The sequence below is a fragment of the Coregonus clupeaformis genome, chromosome 23 (genome assembly GCF_020615455.1).
Source record: "Coregonus clupeaformis isolate EN_2021a chromosome 23, ASM2061545v1, whole genome shotgun sequence".
NCBI classification, from domain to species: Eukaryota; Metazoa; Chordata; class Actinopteri; order Salmoniformes; family Salmonidae; genus Coregonus; species Coregonus clupeaformis.
This window is the reverse complement of record NC_059214.1, coordinates 3,910,857-3,934,443: the sequence shown is the minus strand read 5'-3', so window position 1 is coordinate 3,934,443 and position 23,587 is coordinate 3,910,857. Positions and strand designations below refer to the sequence as shown.

Sequence of the window (23,587 nt, the reverse complement as noted above, 5' to 3'; positions counted from 1 at the left end):
CGAGAGCCAGACTCGATCTCCCAGTGCGTATACCGGTCCCTCACTGCGGTGGCGATCGGCGCTCGCCTTCTGTCGACGGATGGCCCGCTGCAGATGGACATGTGCAGCGTCCCACGTCTCCTCCGAGCGCCGAATCCACTCATCCACCGCAGGAGCCTCGATCTGGCTCCCGTGCCATGGTGCCAGAACCGGCTGATACCCTAAAACACACTGGAAAGGTGTTAGATTGGTGGAGGAGTGGCGGAGAGAGTTCTGTGCCATCTCTGCCCATGGGATATACTTGACCACTCCTCCGGCCGGCCCTGGCAATAGGAGCTCAGAAACCTACCCACATCCTGGTTGACTCGTTCTACCTGCCCATTGCTCTCTGGGTGGTAACCCGAGGTAAGGCTCACCGAGACCCCCAAGCGTTCCATGAACGCCCCCCAGACTCTGGAGGTGAACTGGGGACCTCGGTCAGACACTATATCCTCGGGCACCCCATAGTGCCGGAAAACGTGGGTAAATAGGGCCTCAGTGGTCTGTAGGGCAGTAGGGAGACCCGGCATTGGGAGGAGACGACAGGCCTTGGAAAACCGATCCACAACGACCAAAATGGTGGTATTCCCCTGGGAGGGGGGAAGGTCTGTCACAAAATCCACCGAGAGGTGGGACCATGGTCGTTGTGGAACGGGCAGGGGATGTAACTTTCCCCTGGGCAAGGGCAGGGGATGTAACTTTCCCCTGGGCAAATGTCTAGGCGCCTTACACTGGGCGCACACCGAGCAGGAGGAGACATAAACCCTCACATCCCTAGCTAACGTTGGCCACCAGTATTTCACGCTAAGGCAGTGCACTGTCCGGCCAATACCTGGATGTCCAGAGGAGGGTGATGTATGAGCCCAATAAATAAGGCGGTCACGAACCTCGAGTGGAACATACGTCCGCCCCACCGGACACTCTGGGGGAGTAGGGTCGGTACGCAGTGCCCGCTCGAGCTCCGCATCTACCTCCCACACTACCGGAGCCACCAGACAAGACTCCGGCAGTATGGGAGTAGGCTCAATGGACCTCTCCTCTGTGTCATACCGCCGGGACAGGGCGTCTGCCTTACCGTTCTGGGACCCTGGGATGTATGTGATCTTAAAAACAAACCGGGTTAGGAACATGTTCCACCTAGCCTGACGAGGGTTTAGTCTCCTAGCTGCCCGGATGTACTCCAGGTTACGGTGGTCAGTCAGAATGAGGAAAGGGTGTTGAGCCCCCTCAAGCCAATGCCTCCACACCTTTAGGGCCTGGACTACAGCTAACAGCTCCCTGTCCCCTACGTCATAATTACGCTCCGCCGAGCTGAGCTTCTTAGAATAGAACGCACAGGGGCGGAGTTTAGGTGGCGTGCCGGACCGTTGCGACAGGACTGCCCCAATACCGGCCTCGGACGCGTCTACCTCAACTTGGAATGGTAAAGCGGGATCCGGATGCGCCAGCACCGGAGCCGAAGTGAACAGGTTCTTTAGTTTAACAAATGCCCTGTCCGCCTCAGCTGACCACTGCAAACGCACCGGACCCCCCTTTAGCAGGGACGTAATGGGAGCTGCCACCTGTCCAAAGCCCCGGATAAACCTCCGGTAGTAATTAGCAAAACCCAAAAACTGCTGCACCTCTTTTACAGTGGTTGGAGTTTGCCAATTACGCACGGCCGACACACGGTCAACCTCTATCTTCACACCAGACGCGGACAATCGATAACCCAAAAAGGAGACGGACTCCTGGAAAAACAAGCATTTCTCTGCCTTGACATACAAGTCATGCTCCAACAGCCTCCTCAACACTCGGCGCACCAGGGCTACATGCTCGGCTCGTGTAGAAGAGTACACTAGGATGTCGTCGATGTATACTACCACACCCTGCCCATGCATGTCCCGGAAAATCTCGTCAACAAAGGATTGGAAGACTGAAGGAGCATTCATTAACCCGTATGGCATGACGAGATACTCGTAATGACCCGAGGTGGTGCTAAATGCTGTTTTCCATTCATCCCCCTCCCTAATGCGCACCAGATTGTACGCGCTCCTGAGATCTAACTTTGTGAAGAACCGCGCTCCGCGTAATGACTCCGTCATAGTCGCAATCAGAGGAAGAGGGTAACTGTACTTAACCGTGATCTGATTGAGACTACGGTAATCAATACACGGGCGCAAACCCCCGTCCTTCTTCTTCACAAAGAAGAAACTCGAGGAAACCGGGGAAGTGGAGGACCGTATGTATCCCTGTGCCAAGGACTCTGCTATGTAAGTCTCCATAGCCGCGGTCTCCTCTTGAGACAGGGGATACACACGGCTCCGCGGAAGTGCCGCTCCTGTTTGGAGATCTATCGCACAATCCCCCTGTCTATGAGGTGGTAGCCGTGTTGCCCTCGTTTTGCTGAACACAAGTGCTAAATCCTCATATTCAGGGGGAATGCGCATTGCGGGCACTTGGTTCGGACTCTCCACCGAGGTCGCCCCTAAGGAAACACCTAGACATCTCCCTACACACTGGGCAGACCACTCCATAAGAGCCCTCTGTTGCCACGCAATGGTAGGATCATGGGCGCTTAACCAGGGAAGCCCCAGCACCACGGGATACGCAGGAGAGTCGATCAGATAAAACTGAATGATCTCCTCATGACCCCCTGCGTCGTCATCTTAAGTGGTGCTGTGACTTCTCTGATCAACCCCGACCCCAGCGGCCGGCTGTCTAGGGCATGAACAGGAAAGGGGGCTTCTACCGGCCGAAGGGGAATTCCTAACCTATAACAAAATTCACGATCAACAAAGTTCCCAGCTGCGCCTGAATTTACTAGCGCCTTATGCTGGGAATGAGGTGCCACCTGTGGAAATCTCACAGGTATACACAAGTGACCAACAGAGAGCTCTGGGTAAGTGGGGCGCCTACTCACCTGAAATGACTCCCCAGTGCGTGACCTGTTGTCCCCTCTCCCAGGAGACCCTCCCCAGCATCTAGCCGCAGTGTGTCCTCCACGGCCACAGTTGGTGCAGGGGACGGCCCCCCTCGGGTTCTCTCTCCTCCTCTCCCTAGTGCCAGCACCCCCGAGCTCCATGGGAACCGGCTCGGAGGTGCTGGAGGGTGGAATGGACGACCCCCACTCGGGACGTCCGCGGGTAGCCAGCAGGGTGTCGAGACAGATGGAAATGTCCACCAACTGGTCGAAGGATAGGTTGGTGTCCCTGCAGGCCAGCTCACGACGAACGTCCTCTCGTAGGCTACATCGGTAATGGTCGATGAGGGCCCTCTCATTCCACCCCGCATCCGCCGCTAGAGTCCGGAACTCCAGGGCGAACTCCTGTGTACTCCTCTTCCCCTGTTGGAGGTGGAACAGATGCTCCCCCGCCGCCTTCCCCTCAGGTGGATGATCGAACACAGCCCTGAAGCGGCGGGAGAGCGTCTGTGATGATGGTGATGGTGGCGGCGTCTATTCCCCTCCATTCGGCGTTGGCCCACTCCAACGCCTTGCCGGATAGACAGGAGATGAGGGCGGAGACGCTCTCGTATCCCGAGGGCGCCGGGTGTATGGTGGCCAGGTAGAGTTCCACCTGCAGGAGGAACCCCTGACACCCGGCTGCAGAACCATCATATGCCCTCGGGAGCGAGAGCCGAATGCCACTGGGTTCCGGTGCTGGGAGAGGAGGACTGGCCGATGGTGATGGTAAGGTGTGCGAAGGCGTGGGCACCTCTCCCGTAACCAATCGGCGCAGAGTGTTGGACACCTCGTTCATGGCGGCCCCAAGTTGCCGTATCATGGTGTCTTGGTCGCTGATCCGATCCTCCAGCGACTTGGGTGCCGCCGCTGCTCCTGCTGACTCCATAGAGTGGTGTGCTGTTCTGTCAAAAGCTGAGGTTAATGTGGTGCGGGAGTCAGGCGCAGGACACCGAAGCTTAGTCCAACAAAGTTTACTAGTGCAAACCCAAGCACAATACAATGAACGGCCTCAACAATAAACAGAGGCGAGCGATTACGCAGACTGTGCGTAAACTATAAAACAATAAACAGAGAAAACACGCAGCACTAACAGACAGGCGAATAACAACACACAAACTAACCAACACCAAACAGGCAACTTATAGGACACATAATTAGACACAAACGGACACAGGTGCAACAGACAGACAAAAGCAATCAAACATCGAAACATTCAACGGTGGCAGCTAGTACTCCGGGGACGACGAACGCCGAAGCCTGCCCGAACAAGGAGGAGGAGCAGCCTCGGCAGAATCCGTGACAATCTCCACTGATATGGGTTAGGGCAGCTTTCAGGTATGCAGCCACACATAGATCTAATACACTCATTATGGAATGATGATGTAAGGGTTGAAGTAAGTAGCTGCCCATTAAAAGCTTAATTCCTCTTGAGAAATCAGCATATTTGATTTGTACATTGTTGTCTACTGCTCATTTCCATAGGTGAATTATCATTCAGATCCTGTGTGTCTATAATTCAACGGTCCCTTGTCTTCATAGCATAGAGTGCAGTGTATTTCAAAAGATCAGTCACGGCAGGTAGCTTAGCAGTTAGCGCCTTGGGGCAGCAATCAAAAGGTCGCTGGTTTGAATATCAGAGCCGAAAAGGTTAGAAATCTGTCGTTGTGTCGTTGAGCAAGGCACGTAACCCAAATGTTCTATGGGGTGCCGTACTACTATGGCTGACCTTGTAAAACAACACATTTTACTGCACCTATCTGGTGTATTTGACAATAAAACATATTTTTTGGGCTGTAATTTCAGCCAGTGAATCATAGAAAATAGCTAATTCCACTGTTGTGTATACACATTAGAGACTGGACACTGGACGTTTAGTGTTTATCATTTAATGAGAAACATGAAATGGGAAAATGAGTGTGTGTCCATCACGAAAGCGTCTTAGTCATTGTATGTGTGATGAATATTCAGTCAATTCCACCATTATTCCAGCTCAATTATTGGCCTCCTGGTGAGGATCATGACAAAACCAATTTACAGTGGACTGGGTTATTATCAGAGCATTAACACTTACTACATGCTCAAAATAAACGAGGACAATGTGAATTATTGAGACAGTAGATAGAATGTATGTGTTTCTTTTAACCACACTTATTTGGGGTATTTTTTACCCAAGCAAATTACATTTATACATGACAAAGGTGTTTCTGATGGTCAGATTTGTATTTGTAATTATTATGGATCCCAATTAGCTGCTGTCAAGGCAGCAGCTACTCTTCCTGTGGTCCAGCAAAATTAAGGCAGTTATACATTTTAAAAACATTACAATACATTCATAACAGATTTCACAACATATTAAGTATGTGCCCTCAGGCCTCTACTCTACTACCACATATCTATAACACAAAATCAATTTGTACGTGTGTGTATAGTGCGTATGTTATTGTGTGTTTGTATGTGTCTATGGTTGTGTTGCTTCACAGTCCCCGCTGTTCCATAAGGTGTATTTTTATCTGTTTTTTAAATCTAATTTTACTGCTGGCATGAGTTACTTGATGTGGAATAGAGTTCCATGTAGTCATGGCTCTATGTAGTACTGTGCGCCTCCCATAGTCTGTTCTTGACTTGGGGACTGTGAAGAGACCTCTGGTGGCATGTCTTGTGGGGTATGCATGGGTGTCCGAGCTGTGTGCCAGTAGTTCAAACAGACAGCTCGGTGCTTCAACATGTCAATACCTCTCACAAATATTTACATTTACATTTACGTCATTTAGCAGACGCTCTTATCCAGAGCGACTTACAAATTGAGTAGTGATGAAGTCAATCTCTCCTCCACTTTGAGCCAGGAGAGATTGACATGCATATTATTAATGTTAGCTCTCTGCGTACATCCAAGGGCCAGCCGTGCTGCCCTGTTCTGAGCCAATTGCAATTTTCCTAAGTCCCTCTTTGTGGCACCTGACCACACGACTGAACAGTAGTCCAGGTGTGACAAAACTAGGGCCTGTAGGACCTGCCTTGTTGATAGTGCTGTTAAGAATGCAGAGCAGTGCATTATTATAGACAGACTTCTCCCCACCCTTGCTACTATTGCATCAATATGTTTTGACGATGACAGTTTACAATCCAGGGTTACTCCAAGCAATTTGGTCTCCTCAACTTGCTCAATTTCCACATTATTCATTACAAGATTTAGTTGATGCTTATAGTTTTTGAAATATTTAGGACTAACATTCCTTGCCACCCATTCTGAAACTAAGCGCAGCTCTTTGTTAAGTGTTGCTGTCATTTCAGTCGCTGTGGTAGCTAACGAGTATAGTGTTGAGTCATCCACATACATAGACACACTGGCTTTACTCAAAGCCAGTGGCATGTCGTTAGTAAAGATTGAAACAAGTAAGGGGCCTAGACAGCTGCCCTAGGGAATTCCTGATTCTACCTGGATTTTGTTGGAGAGGCTTCCATTAAAGAACACCCTCTGTGTTCTGTTAGACAGGTAACTCTTTATCCACAATATAGCAGGGGGTGTAAAGCCATAACACATTCGTTTTTCCAGCAACATACTATGATCGATAATGTCAAAAGCTGCACTGAAGTATAACAAAACAGCTCCGACAATCTTTTTTATCATCAATTTCTCTCAGCCAATCTTTACTATTCTTAGGTAGGGGAATAACTTTTGCTTCCCTCCAGGCCTGAGGGCACACACTTTCTAGTAGGCTTAAATTGAACATATGGCTAATAGCAGTGGCACTATCGTCCGCTATTATCATCAGTAATGTTCCATCCAAGTTGTCAGACCCCGGTGGTTTGTCATTGTTAATAGACAATAATAATTGTTTCACCTCTTCCACACTTACTTTACGGAATTCACAAAATTACAATGCTTGTCTTTCATAATTTGGTCAGATATACTTGGATATGTAGTGTTGCTGGCATGTCATGTAAGTTTGCTAATGTAATGCATAGACAGAGTATAGGCTAAGGTATGGGTTGGGACTGAGTTAATGCAAAGGGAATATGAAGGTGAATAAGGCGCACCAAACCTACGTCTATGCACCAAACAAACATCCCAGTAGTGCACATTGGTTGCGTGATGGACCGGATTTCCCGAGTTAAGTCTCTCCATCCACTTGTCGCAACTCTTCCACCGAATAGGGCAGGGCGCGAGTGACGCACGCAGTCAGTGAGTTTATAACCCCACACAGATGTTGATTCAGGGATGAGAGAACCCTTTGCATCATTCAAAATATAGTTTTTTTATTTAACCTTTATTTTATCAAGGAATCATACTGAGACCAAGGTCTCTTTTACAGATGAACCCTGATATTTAAAGATTTAGTTTCAGATTGGCAGCTTTTTATGATGGCTATTAGGCTATGTTTAATTGGTTTTGGGAACACAATACAATTATGAGTCACAACATTTCATTTAATAGCAAGCCATCCCAAAGGCAACTTTAAAAATATATTTTTTACAAACTTTCTAGAAAAAAGACACCAACTATGTCTTTGGATGACTCATTCGTTTTAAACCCTGAGAACATTATGTTTAACGTATCGCAGGTGTCCAGTGTCAACAGAGAGGTCCAGGAGCACTACATTTGGCTGCCCGGTATTGCTATCGCCACCGTCTACGGATTTCTAATCATTGTTGGACTTATTGGTAACGTCACGCTAATGAGGACATTTATCACTGTTAAATCCATGCGGACGGTGCCTAACCTGTTCATGTCCAGCCTCGCGCTCGGCGACCTGCTGCTGCTAGTCACGTGCGCTCCGGTGGACGCCAGCCGGTACCTCGCGGACAAATGGCTCTTCGGCCGGGTGGGATGCAAACTCATCCCGTTCATCCAACTCACCTCCGTCGGGGTCTCCGTTTTCACACTCACTGCCCTCTCTGCAGATAGGTAAGGGTTTTATCATCGAATGTGTTGTTTTCTCAATCACTCTGACGGGAAGTTAAATTAACCTTTTCAAGTAAAAATAAAAAGAACAGCCTACATTCAAGTTTTCAAACCATTCTTTGACATTGTAATAATAATACTACATTGTAGTATGAACAGGCAGGCATGGTAGCACGAACAGGCAAGTCGTGTAATTAGGCAACACATTATTACACTAGCCTACACGTTCAGCCTGGTTGCAGATGTTGTTCACTGCAGATAAACTCACAGAATAGAGTGAACTGTTGGGGTTTAGCTCACATACTATAAAGAGGGATCTTGTTTATGCATGACATGTTCATTCTGTGTAGGCCTAATGTAATTCAAGTCCAATCGTTTATGTTGTTCTATTCATCAATTCACTCCTCAAAACTCTGTTATCCTAACATTTAAAGTCAACAGAAATAAATAGATGTGGCACCCCTTGTGGCATTTGTGGCGCCACTCAAGAAATAACGGCAGAAATTCTCCTTAAATGGCCACTTTTGGCCCATGGGCCTTCAATCACTTGTCAGGACACACAGAGACCTTGTCAGGACACACAGAGACACGTGTTGATAATGGCTTTAGAATTGCCCTCATGATGCAAAGAAAACTGTTGCCTTTAACAGTAGACCAACGGGCCGATTCCGACCCGAGTTAGGCGTGCATAAATGGAACTTAATTCCTTTTTTATGCACTTTTCTCTCTATGCTTATTCCGACCTTTAACTTAAGCATGGGGTGGCAGGTAGAGGCAGGTAGCGGAGCGGTTAAGAGCGTTGGGCCAGTAACCGAATGGTTGCTGGTTTGAAAAAGCATTTACTTTATTTTGTCCGGTAGAAATCACACCATTCTCCATGCACTGTAATTTCCAGGGATGGGCACTCTCAAATGTCTAAATTATAGGCTACCCCAACTTTCTCTGTTTCCTATTTCTATCATGTTAAATATGATCCACTATCAGTATCCACCTTCAGTAGGCCTAATAACCACACATATTACACTGCCAATTTACTGTTAGTTCCCTTCAGTTGGTATAGCCTACATTATCATTCCATTTAATTACATTGTTTCATTTACCTTAATTTGCTTCCTCTGTAAACGCCATCAAGTCTGTGTGGTTGTTGCTGAGGATTATTAGTAACAGTTGATCATATTTTAAAAAGACATGTAGGCTAATTAAATCGTTATGGAGCCCAGACCAAGCAGTAACGGTTTGAATCTGACGCATGGAGCAAAACTTGGCCATGTAATCAAACAATTCCATGGTCAGTGCAGGCAATCCACCAGGGTATAGTATTGTACGCTATTCTCCCTATTATAATTCTATGTACACTAATCTTCCAATATTACCATGGGTTGAAGAATGTGGCAATTTTCAGAATGAATCAAACCACCGTTTTCTTTCTTTCTTGTGTAAAAGCTCTCCAAACCTGTTTTTTAAATATACACTTTTCTAAACCTAAATAATCTACAAGATCAGAGTATTTTTAAATCTACCAATTGGTGCTGAAATGAAGATGAATATGCGTATATTTACATGTCTTTCTTTCATTGATCCTTAATATTCGGAACCCGTTCTCTCGATATATTGTAGTCTGTCGACAAAATTCTAACTAAAAGGTACACCGTATTTAAAGGGAAGGCTTAAGATACTGTACATATACTAACAACCCTATTGAATGAAAAGTCCACGAGAAAATATGTTAGCCAGCAAGTGGAAGGGTTTTCAGTGGTTGAATTATATTTATTCCGATAGCTACACCTGCAGAGCGCTTTACACGACTGAATAAGGTAAGTCTGAATACCAAATACTGAAAAGTGCGTAGGAAAGGCGTGCATAAGAATGGCATAAATTCCTAAGTCTGTGGTCCTCTGTAGCTCAGCTGGAAGAGCACGGCGCTTGTAACGCCAGGGTAGTGGGTTCGATCCCCGGGACCACCCATACACAAAAATGTTTGCACGCATGACTGTAAGTCGCTTTGGATAAAAGCGTCTGCTAAATGGCATATTATTATTATGAATCGGCCCCTACATGTGTTTGACTGCTCAGCAGCCTCCTGAGCTGTGCTCTGTTCTGTTCTATTATTCTATTCCACTATGTTCTCATCTCTGTTCTTGCCCTGCAGAGTTCTTTCTCCATCAAAGTTCTTTCATCATTTGAACCTGGAATTCAAAAGGTTCTAAGAAGGCAATTAGTCAGAGCTGAAAGAGAGAGTGAATGTTCCTTTAGGGAGGTGAAGACAGGCAGACTGGCCTATCTAGGTTAATTAGCAACCATAGAGCTGTCCAATCACTGTCTTCATTTCTTATAGGCCCAGACGACCTACTCAATACCGTACACATTAAAACTGACCCATTAACACCCTATCTGTCACTGCAGTTCCCTGCCCTGCCCATGCTTTTAAAAACACCAGACTGTCAGGGAAATATCAATAATGTACCCAATCTAGGCAAATAAATAGCTATTACTTTTACATTCCTCACCCGTCACCCATTATTACAGTTGAATATATATATATATATATATATATATATATATATATATATATGTGTATATATATTGTTGTATTAACAAAAGTTATTTTAATTATTTGCAGAACTTTGATGCCATATAATCAATAATCAACCAGAGGGAAAAAAAACTCTAGACCACCTTTACTCCACACACAGAGACGCATACAAAGCTCTCCCTCGCCCTCCATTTGGCAAATCTGACCATAACTCTATCCTCCTGATTCCTGCTTATAAGCAAAAACTAAAGCAGGAAGCACCAGTGACTCGGTTAATAAAAAGTGGTCAGATGACGCAGATGCTAAGTTACAGGACTGTTTTGCTAGCACAGACTGGAACATGTTCCGGGATTCTTCAGATAGCATTGAGGAGTACACCACATCAGTCACTGGCTTCATCAATAAGTGCATCGATGATGTCGTCCCCTCAGTGACCGTACGTACATACCCCAACCAGAAGCCATGGATTACAGGAAACATCCGCACTGAGCTAAAGGATAGAGCTGCCGCTTTCAAGTAGCGGGACTCTAACCCGGACGCTTATAAGAAATCCCGCTATGCCCTCCGACGAACCATCAAACAGGCAAAGAGTCAATACAGGACTAAGATTGAATCGTACTACACTGGCTCTGACGCTCGTCGGATGTGGCAGGGCTTGAAAACTATTACAGACTACAAAGGGAAGCACAGCCGCGAGCTGCCCAGTGACACAAGCCTACCAGACGAGCTAAACCACTTCTATGCTCGCTTTGAGGCAAGCAACACTGAAGCATGCATGAGAGCACCAGCTGTTCCGGATGACTATGTGATCACGCTCTCCGTAGCCGATGTGAGTAAGACTTTTAAGCAGGTCAACATTCACAAGGCCGCAGGGCCAGACGGATTACCAGGACGTGTACTCCGAGCATGTGCTGACCAACTGGCAAGTGTCTTCACTGACATTTTCAACATGTCCCTGACTGAGTCTGTAATACCAACATGTTTCAAGCAGACCACCATAGTCCCCGTGCCCAAGGACTCTAAGATAACCTGCCTAAATGACTACCGACCCGTAGCACTGACGTCTGTAGCCATGAAGTGCTTTATAATAATATAATATGCCATTTAGCAGACGCTTTTATCCAAAGCGACTTACAGTCATGCATGCATACATTTATTTGTGTATAGGTGGTCCCGGGGATCGAACCCACTACCTTGGCGTTACAAGCGCCGTGCTCTACCAGCTGAGCTACAGAGGACCACAAAGGCTGGTCATGGCTCACATCAACAGCATTATCCCAGAAACCCTAGACCCACTCCAATTTGCATACCGCCCCAACAGATCCACAGATGATGCAATCTCTATTGCACTCCACACTGCCCTTTCCCACCTGGACAAGAGGAACACCTACGTGAGAATGCTATTCATTGACTATAGCTCAGCATTCAACACCATAGTGCCCTCAAAGCTCATCACTAAGCTAAGGATCCTGGGACTAAACACCTCCCTCTGCAACTGGATCCTGGACTTCCTGACGGGCCGCCCCCAGGTGGTAAGGGTAGGTAACAACACATCTGCCACACTGATCCTCAACACGGGGGCCCCTCAGGGGTGCGTGCTCAGTCCCCTCCTGTACTCCCTGTTCACCCATGACTGCATGGCCAGGCACGACTCCAACACCATCATTAAGTTTGCCGACGACACAACAGTGGTAGGCCTGATCACGGACAACGATGAGACAGCCTATAGGGAGGAGGTCAGAGACCTGGCCGTGTGGTGCCAGGACAACAACCTCTCCCTCAACGTGACCAAGACAAAGGAGATGATTGTGGACTACAGGAAAAAAAAGAGGACTGAGCACGCCCCCATTCTCATCGACGGGGCTGTAGTGGAACAGGTTGAGAGCTTCAAGTTCCTTGGTGTCCACATCACCAACGAACTATCATGGTCCAAACACACCAAGACAGTCGTGAAGAGGGCACGACAAAGCCTATTCCCCCTCAGGAGACTGAAAAGATTTGGCATGGGTCCTCAGATCCTCAAAAAATTATACAGCTGCACCATCGAGAGCATCCTGACTGGTTGCATCACCGCCTGGTATGGCAACTGCGTACGGCCCAGTACATCACTGGGGGCCAAGCTTCCTGCCATCCAGGACCTCTATACCAGGCGGTGTCAGAGGAAGGCCCTCAAAATTGTCAAAGACTCCAGCCACCCTAGTCATAGACTGTTCTCTCTGCTACCGCACGGCAAGCAATACCGGAGTGCCAAGTCTAGGTCCAAAAGACTTCTCAACAGCTTCTACCCCCAAGCCATAAGACTCCTGAACAGCTAATCATGGCTACCCAGACTATTTGCACTGCCCCCCCACCCCATCCTTTTACGCTGCTGCTACTCTGTTAATTATTTATGCATAGTCACTTTAACTCTACCCACATGTACATATTACTTCAACTACCTCAACTAGCCGGTGCCCCCACACATTGACTCCGCACCGGTACCCCCCTGTATATATAGCCTCCCTACTGTTATTTTATTTTACTTCTGCTCTTTTTTTTCTCAACACTTTTTTTGTTGTTGTTTTATTTTTACTTTTTTGTTAAAAATAAATGCACTGTTGGTTAAGGGCTGTAAGTAAGCATTTCACTGTAATGTCTGCACCTGTTGTATTCGGCGCATGTGGCCAATACAATTTGATTTGATTTGATTTGATTTGATCAATGGATTTTGATTCAGGAAATCCATGTTTTATTATGAGAGTTGTTCGTTTCTATACATTCATTACCAAATGCCATTCTAGCACTCTTTGATGGTCCTGAAGTACCTTTATGTATGTTGCGTCCATATTCTCTCATTATAGATATGATCAGACTCAATTAACCAACACCAGCTGCTTTTCATTGAGTTCTCTGGTTCTTTTAATCCTGATCCATGTGAGCCAATTGTTTCTTTAAAGATAAAGGATCTGGGGGAGGGGGGCTTTAGGCTAGAAACAAGAGGTAAAATGCCAGAGGAAGACGCGACTCTGATGCACATGGGAATTAATATCTTTGGTTTGTCTCTATGAGATTCAGAAGCTAAGCTATGACCTTCTGAAGTCGAGGAGTCAAAGAAATTGGACTTTGCTTGGCAAGTAATTTTATATTTTTTAGTCGTTTTTAGCAGATCTTATACAATGTGTGGCTCTGTCACTATCAATTGATCTATTCACTTTCTGTAAAAGAGAATATGTATAATTAAATTGAGGGTTCATATACATTATCATAATAAAACATATTTGGTAACGGAGTAACATTTGGGAAATCGGTTCTAGACTTTATTTTCCTTATCCATTATTATAATAATTATAATTATTATTAAATAGCCTATCTATTTTCAACCCTTGTGCTAAATGACTAAGAAACTGCTAAATGTAATAAAATGAGTTTTCTGCTCGTCCCAGGTACAAGGCCATTGTCAAACCCATGGACATCCAGAAGTCCACAGCTAAGTTCTGCTTCCGAGCAGCAGCCATATGGCTCTTCTCCATGACCCTGGCCGTTCCTGAGGTGGTCTTCTCCGACCTTCACACCTTCAACATCGGCCAGACCAACGACACCTTTGTGACATGCGCTCCCTACCCCCACGCCGGGGAACTGCACCCTAAGATCCACTCCATGGCCTTCTTCCTCATCTTCTACATCATCCCCCTCCTCATCATCTCTGTGTACTACTGCTTCATCGCACGCAGCCTGATCCAGAGCGCCTCAGACATGCCCGTGGAGGCACACTTACACATCAAGAAACAGGTGTGTGAATGTGTGTCTGGACACTGGATGTTTAGGTGTTTATCATTTAATGAGACATGGGAAATAGTAAAATGGGAAAATTAGAAATGTGTGTATGCGTTTGTGTGTGTGTCCAGTCCTTCTGAATACATAAACTCATTGATGCTTTCTCTACCATTCCCACAGATTGAGTCTAGGAAGCGTCTGGCTAAGACAGTGCTGGTGTTTGTCGGTCTGTTCGCTGTGTGCTGGCTCCCCAGTCATGTGATCTACCTGTACCGCTCCTACCACTACGGCCAGGTGGACACGTCCCTGGGACACTTCATCGCCAGCGTGTGTGCCCGCGTCCTGGCCTTTACCAACTCCTGCGTCAACCCCTTTGCCCTCTACCTGCTCAGCAACAGCTTCCACAAGCAGTTCAACAAGCAGCTCCGCTGCCGCCGCCGTCCACCAATCAGCTGTAACGCTCAGGGCACGGGGCGGAGCAACAATCAGTCTCTGGCTAACTTCAGCCTCGTCAATGGGGCTCATGTTAGTCAGGAAGGCTGTGTGTAGTGACTGTGCTAAAGATGATGCTTTAGACTTGTGAAAGTGACATTCCAAAACTGACATACTGCTACCCAATCAAATCACAGAATAATATATGGCTGTAACCCATGTAGTAGGACTGTGTTCTAACTCCTAGTGTTGATATTGTAGCACCATACTTCATTCGAATTAAATGGTTGATATGCTGGGCTACAGTATATGCATCCCATGATCCATGATTGATACATAGTGTTTTATTTTAAGCAGGGGTTGGAAAGAGTACTGAAATATCCTACTTAATTAGAAGTACTGTTACTTTAATGACATTTTATTCAAGTAGAAGTACATTTACTGGTGTAAAAAAAAAAGTACTCAGAAAAAGACAATTGAGTAAAGAAAAAATACAAGTAGTACAAGTACTCAAAAAAGCTACTTAATTACAGTAATGGGAGTAGTTGTAATTAGTTACTTTACACCTCTGATTTTAAGTTTAGAATGTATCATCTAAACAGCTGCTGCTACGTATGTAAACCAATGTGGCAGAATAATCTCGAAGTTACAGATCACTGGTCTCAGTCCTCCGGAGATGCAGTTCTGTTCTGGTTTCTCATTGGAACTGTATTGATCCATTAGAGAAGTTAGAAAAGATGACAACCCAGCCAGGTGTGAATAAGATGCTGATGACAAGGTAATGATGAGAGGAACAGACACCTATGGATGTTACTGGAGCTGTTGGGGACTGGAGCTGTGCCGACTGCCAATGTGTACACACTTCTATGCCCAAAGGAAAGTTCTGTAGGGATATCTCCAGCTGACTAAAACACCAACAACTTCAGTGCTTTGAAAGATACAGATTAGATTGTTGTTTAGTTGAGTGTTTGAATTCTGTACCCTACATTGAGGGATCAACTTCCTTAACAACAGTTGCCCAGGAGTAGTCAGCCCTGCATCAAAGGCTTGGAAACGTTCTATCTACATACCCATAGACATCTCAACTCATAGACATCTCAGCATTGGTGGAAGAGATATAAATACCTGTGTACAGTTCATTGTATGGATCAGACTACAGTATATCTGATTGTTTGGGTCAGATGAAAATGGACAAATATGTCCAAGAGTAGTTTGATGTTGTCCAAAGTTTCTCAATGTTCGATAAATATAAAAAGTAATTCTCTATGGGTTAATTGAATATTTTGTTGTTGTTTGTGTATTTTCTGGTCTCTGTAAAAGCACAACTCTGCACTCCATCATTTTATTTGATCACAATTTATTTGTACAGTGGCTTGTGAAAGTATTCACCCCCCTTGGCATTTTTCCTATTTTGTTGCCTTACAACCTGGAATTAAAATTGATTTTTGGGGGGTTTGTATCATTTGATTTTACACGACATGCCTACCACTTTGAAGATGCAAAATATATTTTTTTGTGATTCAAAGAAGAAATAAGACAAAAAAACAGAAAACTTGAGCGTGCATAACTATTCACCCCTCCAAAGTCAATACTTTGTAGAGCCACCTTTTGCAGCAATTACAGTTGCAAGTCTCTTGGGGTATGTCTCTATAAGCTTGGCACAGCTAGCCACTGGGATTTTTGCCCATTCTTCAAGGCAAAACTGCTCCAGCTCCTTCAAGTTGGATGGGTTCCGCCGGTGTACAGAAATCTTTAAGTCATACCACAGATTCTCAATTGGATTGAGGTCTGGGCTTTGACTAGGCCGTTCCAAGACATTTAAAGTTTCCCCTTAAACCACTCAAGTGTATATATACTGAGATAATAATAATAATAATAATAATAATCATGTGACACTTAGATTGCACGCAGGTGGACTTTATTTAACTAATTATGTGACTTCTTAAGGTAATTTGTTTTACCAGATCTTATTCAGGGGCTTCATAGCAAAGGGGGTGAATACATATGCACGCACCACCTTTCCGCTATTTATTTTTTATAATTTTTTTAAACACATTAGTTTTTTCATTTCACTTCAGCAATTTGGACTATTTTGTGTATGTCCATTACATGAAATCCAAATAAAAATCTATTTAAATTACAGGTTGTAATGCAACAAATTATGAAAAACGCCAAGGGGGATGAATACTTTTGCAAGGCAATGTAGAACAAGCTTGTGTTGTCTTGTTTACAGTGCCAAAGTGTTTTTGTTTTTAAAATAAGTGACTATATTTTTAGCAGTAAAATTGAGTTTTTTATGTAGGCTACACTATGATGTTTAGTGTTGATTAAATGGTTGAAAAAATGTGGGGTCTGGTGTTTCAATGTCCTGCGCTGCAGTCCTGTACTCTTCCTCAACACATTCCCCAACATCTGGCCTGTTCACCCCACTGACATCTAGAAGGCAGAGACAGTACAGGTGCATCAAAGCTGGGACAGAGAGACTGAGAAACAGCTTTTATCTCCAGGCCATCCGACTGTTAAATAGTCACCACTAGCCGGCCCCTGTCCTGAACCTTAGACACTGTCACTAACCGGCTATCACCCAGCACTCAACCCTGCACCTTAAAGACTGCTGCCCTATGTACAGTACATAGTCATTGAACACTTGTCACTTTAAGAATGTTTACATACTGTATTCTAGTCATGGCTCATCCTATATAACTGCTGCTGTACATACATTTTACATTTTAGTAATTTAGCAGACGCTCTTATCCAGAGCGACTTACAGTTAGTGAGTGCATACATTTTTCATTCTACATACCTTTTCAATTTTGCATACTGTCTATACACACCATTCTCATACATACAGTATATATGTATATTCTGGACTGGTCTGGAAGCTAAATTCCTGCAATTCTATCTACACTGAACAAAAATATAAACGCAACATGTAAAGTGTTGGTCCATACACACAGAAATGTTCCATACGCACAAAAACCTTATTTAAAATAAAGAAAATGTCACGTGCGTTGAAGGACGGGTCAGACCAAGGCGCAGCGTGAAATGCATACATGTTTATTATAAAGATAAACACACGAACAAAACAACGTAACGTGAAGTCCTCAGACTAAACACAATACAAGCTTCAACACGGAACAAGATCCCACAACTAATGAGTGCCAACAGGCTACTTAAGTATGACCCCCAATCAGAGACAACGAGCGACAGATGCCTCTGATTGGGAATCACACCCAGCCAAACATAGAAACACACAACCTAGAATGAGAACATAGAAATAACAACATAGAACTCCACACCCTGACTCAACATACTAGAGTCCCATAAGTCAGGGCGTGACAGAAAAAGGTTACAAATGGGTTTACATCCCTGTTAGTGAGCATTTCTCCTGTGCCAAGATAACGCATCCACCTGACAGGTGTGGCATATCAAGAAGCTGATTAAACAGATCATTACACAGGTGCACCTTGTGCTGGGGACAATAAAAGGAGGCCACTTTAAAATGTGCAGTTTTGTCAAACAATACAATGCCACAGATGTTTTGAGGGCGTGTGCAATTGGCATGCTGACTGCAGTAATGTCCACCAAAGTTGTTGCCAGAGACTGAATGTTCATTTCTCTCCAACGTCGTTTTAGAGAATTTGGTAGTACATCCAACCGGTCTCACAACCACAGACCACATGTAATACTTATTTCCCTCATTAAAATGCAAATAAATTTATAAATAAATTTATAAATAAATAAATTTATTTTTGACATGCGTCTTTCTGGATTTTGTTGTTGTTATTCTGTCTCTCACTGTTCAAATAAACCTACCATTAAAATTATAGACTGATCATGTCTTTGTCAGTGGGCAAACGTACAAAATCAGCAGGGGATCAAATACTTTTTTCCCTCACTGTATATGAACTGTAACTCAGTCAAATCTTTGAAATTGTTCCATGTTAGGTTTATATTTTTGTTCAGTATATTTTTCCATGAGGTTTTGTACTGTGTATTTAAATACTCTGTTCTCGACATAGCTCATTCTAATATTTCTACTATTGTACATTGCGTTGTAGTTACACTGTTTATACACACCATCTATTCATTTGTACACTGTATTCTTGACATAGTTCATTCTAATATAGCTACTGCTGTACATGTCATTCTTAGTATATCTTGTGTAAATTCATCCGGTGTAGATACATATAGATTGCATTTGGATTACTGTTACAATGCTATTTGGGTTAATTGGATTCGTTCAGACATTTTAAGATGTAATTTTTTGTTGTTGAATATTTGTATACTTGTTTGACATTTTACTGCATTGTTAGGAGCTAGTAATATAAACATTTCGCTGCACCTGCTATAACATCTGCTAAACTGTGTATTCGACCAATAAACTTTGATTTTATTTTGAAAGCATGTCCCTCCAGCGAACATGCAATATTCTAACTACTTGCTTTATTCTGCATGCTGGACATTCTCACTTTGGACTGGACTAGAAAAATAAATTGAACAAGGAGCTACTGAAACATGGTTACGAGCTCAGAACACAACATACAAAACCACTTATGGCCAATCAAGGAAGCTCTTATTTAATGGACATCACTTACCTTAGATGTCTGTGTAGACACTAGCAATCACACACAGTTCTTCGGGTGTTCATGAGGGCATGGAGCTTGGACATGCATTTCCTATTATCGTTTTGCAATGATTGTTTCAATAATAGCTATATGTTCTTTAGTATTGTGCGCCTTCCAAATGGTGTTTTCACTTTTCATTCAGCTTAACCTTGTGTCTTTAAGGCTGGACACAGCCCTATGTAGGACTATTCATCTGCTATTTACTATTCACTCTTTTTCGGTTCTATTTTTCTCAAATCCTAAGGTCGTCATATAGAATGTGAAGATGTTGTGATTCCATCAACTGAGACAATGAACTATAGGTGATCTCTGTTTCAGGAAGGTAGGCTGAAGGCCTCTCCTTAATGAAACTTAATGAGACCTGATTAGCCATCAGGCATTTGATGATATGACCTTTTCAATCTCAATCTAAACAGGCACAGGAGGAGGACAGGAGAGGAAACACCCTGAAGCCACACCAGGTACGTACACACACCTCTCCATCCACTCAAACGCCACTCTCCTATGCCTCTTTCCTTGTTCCTTTGTCTGTCAGCTCCCTAATTCCCCTTGTTCTCACAGATAAAGCATATGAAGGAAAGGCTGCAAAGCGAGGAAGCCACTGATGACTGTTGAGATGCACTCGCAATGCCCAGACAACTTTCCTTTTGTCAAGAAGATGGCTATGCTTTGGTTCAGAGAGTTGATACAGTGTGTGACGGGGCTCCCCTACTGTTTATGTCCACATCAACATAGCGGGTTTATGACAAAATAAAACCTATTTTGGATATGATGAATATAATCATTTTATTAGAAAAATACAGCAGCCTGAGAAAAGCTACGAAACAGTCAGTCAACCCAGTTTCTATTAAACCAAGAAAAACAAAACCATGAATTAGTTCAGTCACCAACTCACTGCTAAAAACATTGAACAGGTTGAAAAGTCAATTAAAATTGCTATATAGTATAAAAAGTAATTTACCAAACATTTGTAAAAAGGTTGCTGTTCCAGTGTTACTGGTAAAGCAGGAAAGCCTGGAGTCTGTGAGGGAGGTAGAGGGCTGATGTTCTGTCTAGACGAGCCTGTCCCAAACTCCTCCGAATGCAGAACCGACACAGCTGAGAGAGAGTGCAGGGACCTGGAGAGAAAGAGTTGAGGCAGTAAGGAGGAGAGAAAAGGTAGAATAAAGAAGGGGAAGGTAGGAAGGACATATGTCAGACATGGAAAATATATTGATAGCATTCCATCAGTAGACATAGACTTTCATACTGTAACAGCCCACTGAGCACAGACGTAATTCAATGTCTATTCCACGTTGGTTCAACGCAATTTCATTGAAATGACGTGGGAACAACGTTGATTCAAACAGTGTGTTCTCAGTGGGAGGTTTGGGTAGACTCATGTATGCATAGATGTGCGGGTGAATGCATTAATAAACAAGTATTTTCACCTCTTTTCTGTATTGTAGTTCTGACTGTCCTGTCGCAAGCTGCCAGCTCCAGAGGAGTCTTCCCGTCTGAATTCCTACAACTCCCATCAGCCCCGTAGTCCATCAGAAGCTCCACCAACCTGACTCCTCCCCCTTGCACTGCCGCGTGTAATGGTGTGTCATGACCACACCCACCCTGCACATCAACACCTGATTCCAGCAGTCTCTCCACACAGTCGGTGGCCTGGGCCAGACAGGCAGCATACAAAGGGGTTCCCACACCAGGCAGATCCAGGTCTATGTGGAATCCATGGGACAGCAAAACCTCCAGACACTCCCTGTGACCTGGGGAGGGAAACAACGTTTACTGAGTACAATGTTTACCATTACACCATCATGCTGCATGAAAGGGTCATTCTGTGTCACAATGCACATAAAATACATCCACATACACACTTACCTCTCTTTGCAGCCTGGTGGACGGGTGATGCCAGGTGATGGGCAGGGTGTGTGGTGGGGCTGTACTGTAGAATCAGTCTGACACAGGCAACACTCCCATTGCTGCAGGCATTGAAGAGGGGTGTGGCTCCATCAGTCGATACCATATCCCCCTGCAGACACACAGGGACCAATCACATGAAGAGGCATTAGTTTATTGGTAAAACACAACGATAATTTATCATCTTTGATTCTTCCTAGTTTGAGTGTAATAGAAAATTGCATTCTTACATTGGCCCCGTTCTCCAGCAGGAACTTGGCGCAGACGTAATGTCCTCCGAGACAGGCCTCGTGGAGGGGAGAGACCCTGTCCATTGTCAGCATATCCACAGGAAACCCCTGAGAGTGGAGAAGATGGAGGAGTTAATGTTGTGTATGTGATATGTGTGTTTTGTTTAGTGTGTGTGTGTATGTCATCTTTATACTGCAAGACATCGTTTTGACTGTGTACCTGTGAGACCAGAGTCCTCAGGATCAGGAGTCTACCCTGGTAGGCAGCATCGTGGAGAGGAGTCCTGTCTGACCACAAGTCTGTGCAAACACACACACACATCATTCATACTGTAGCCTGTCCAAACACAGCACATCACTATCAGACAACCAACCTCCTGGACCTGAGACACTGAAGCCCAGTTCCTGCCCCAGTATCACAGAAAACACTAGCTGGGAGAACTAAACACCCACACAGACAGACTTCCTCTCTCTCTCTCCAAGCTGGTCATACTAACTGGCTCGTCTCATCAATAGAAATAAATGAATATGCATCAGACAAACCTGCTGGAACAGCCAGCAGAGTTCATGTGCAAATGAGAGGCACTTGCCTATTGTGAGGGAAATGCATTGTCTCACATAATGAAGTATTCAGAAACTAGACTTTGGTTCCCTTATTTTCACTAAGACAATGATATACAGTATATTTATTCAGGACACACATCAGTGGGCTACCCACTGGACACAGACGTCAGTTCAACGTTTAGATTTGATTTACAATTGGTTGGGTTTGTCAACAAAAAAATGTCACCATGTCATTGGATGTAGGTTCAAAGTTGGGTGAAAAGGGGACGAAATTCCCTAACATGGTTCACTTTTCCCCCAAATCCAATCAGTTTTCCGAGTTGATTCAACATCATCACATTGAATTTTTGGGGTGAAATTACATGGAAACAACATTGATTCAACCATTCCCCCCAGTGAGTACAGTATTCTTCTTCTAGAAACACACAAAGATATCTTGACCTAACTGCTCTCTCTTTCCATTTTCTCTATCTCATCGCCTCAAACAACATCCCAAAATATCTGAAACAACTCTGGTTCTTAACTCTTAGGAAAACATACTGTATAATGTGTTTATTCAAGACACCAAACATTCTCTGTTGAACAACACCAATACCACAGACAAATTGTAGCTTTCTTGCTCTCACCTAACACTAATTTACTCAACAGAATTGACTTTGACAAAGCAGCAGCAGAGAGAAATCCATACCAGCCATGAGCGAGTTGCATGCCAGTCCCCCATAGATGTGGAAGGGTCCTCTCCAAGGCCGACTGCACAGGGCAATCTCCGTCTGCACACCAGCCATGGTTAAAAAACAGCAGCCTCCTCCACAGTGAGTGAACCAGCTATGAGTGGGATGCACAAACCTGTCTGGCCTTCCCAGACCTCTTATCAGGTCCCAAGCTACCTCCTCCCCCGACCCTGAGGAGAGGAGTAACACCCCCCTTTCTGTGGAATGGGGGAACTGTTGCATGACAATAGAGGTAAGCATAGGACCGATAGACTGATGGACACGAACACACACAAAAGGAACATCTGTGTATTCTCATATCTAGGTGATAAGGTATGGTGTTTCAACATGCGCAGAGGACAACCTTATGGCGTAAGAACAAATAAGTGGATAAGGTGCTATTGAATTCAATAAATCAATTATGTTTAGGGATTTCTAAAAGCAAGTAGAAGGGTCAACTATCTGCACGTCTGCGTCATTCAAGTCCTGTTCAATGTTTTCTACATGGAGAACATCAGTTCAAAACGTAGTGCCTGTAGTACATTGACATTGGAATGTGAATAGTTGGGTATTTTGAAAGTTCAACTTTTCCATAGCGCAAAAAAACATGTTTTTGAATAAGGCCTACATACAGTGGGGGAAAAAAGTATTTAGTCAGCCACCAATTGTGCAAGTTCTCCCACTTAAAAAGATGAGAGAGGCCTGTAATTTTCATCATAGGTACACGTCAACTATGACAGACAAATTGAGAAATGTTTTTCCAGAAAATCACATTGTAGGATTTTTTATGAATTTATTTGCAAATTATGGTGGAAAATAAGTATTTGGTCACCTACAAACAAGCAAGATTTCTGGCTCTCATAGACCTGTAACTTCTTCTTTAAGAGGCTCCTCTGTCCTCTACTCGTTACTTTAGGGCCTCGTGAATACCCTGAACCTCTTTAGGCAGAAAACATGTTTCTGT

General features: G+C 44.3%; 2 protein-coding genes across 2 annotated transcripts; one reads left to right on the top strand and one right to left on the bottom strand.

Annotated features, from left to right (window-relative positions):
• The first annotated feature begins 7,464 nt into the window (after positions 1-7,464).
• Positions 7,465-15,960, top strand: LOC121536383 (gastrin-releasing peptide receptor-like). The gene is made up of 3 exons (XM_041843652.2): positions 7,465-7,868; positions 13,821-14,166; positions 14,332-15,960. Exons 1-3 carry the CDS (start codon positions 7,465-7,467, stop codon positions 14,698-14,700), a joined length of 1,119 nt encoding a protein of 372 aa, XP_041699586.1. The 3' UTR covers positions 14,701-15,960.
• A 4,018-nt stretch (positions 15,961-19,978) lies between these two features.
• On the bottom strand, positions 19,979-23,252 carry LOC121536502 (ankyrin repeat and SOCS box protein 11). Its single transcript, XM_041843827.2, has 6 exons — positions 22,602-23,252; positions 21,570-21,649; positions 21,350-21,457; positions 21,081-21,231; positions 20,642-20,965; positions 19,979-20,329 (listed from the first exon to the last, which is right to left on the bottom strand). Exons 1-6 carry the CDS (start codon positions 22,882-22,884, stop codon positions 20,205-20,207), a joined length of 1,071 nt encoding a protein of 356 aa, XP_041699761.2. The 5' UTR covers positions 22,885-23,252; the 3' UTR covers positions 19,979-20,204.
• Between the last annotated feature and the right edge of the window lie 335 nt (positions 23,253-23,587).

Bases quoted from the DNA above. Each gene is read 5' to 3' on its own strand.
- LOC121536502 (XM_041843827.2), bottom strand. From the start codon at position 22,884: ATGCTTACCTCTATTGTCATGCAACAGTTCCCCCATTCCACAGAAAGG. The intron at 21,650-22,601 runs GTATGGATTTCT...GTGTTTGCACAG, and splicing joins ATGCAACTCGCTCATGGCTG to ACTTGTGGTCAGACAGGACT. The intron at 20,966-21,080 runs GTAAGTGTGTAT...TTCCCTCCCCAG, and splicing joins CCACCAGGCTGCAAAGAGAG to GTCACAGGGAGTGTCTGGAG.
- LOC121536383 (XM_041843652.2), top strand. From the start codon at position 7,465: ATGTCTTTGGATGACTCATTCGTTTTAAACCCTGAGAACATTATGTTT. The intron at 7,869-13,820 runs GTAAGGGTTTTA...TGCTCGTCCCAG, and splicing joins ACTGCCCTCTCTGCAGATAG to GTACAAGGCCATTGTCAAAC. The intron at 14,167-14,331 runs GTGTGTGAATGT...CCATTCCCACAG, and splicing joins ACTTACACATCAAGAAACAG to ATTGAGTCTAGGAAGCGTCT.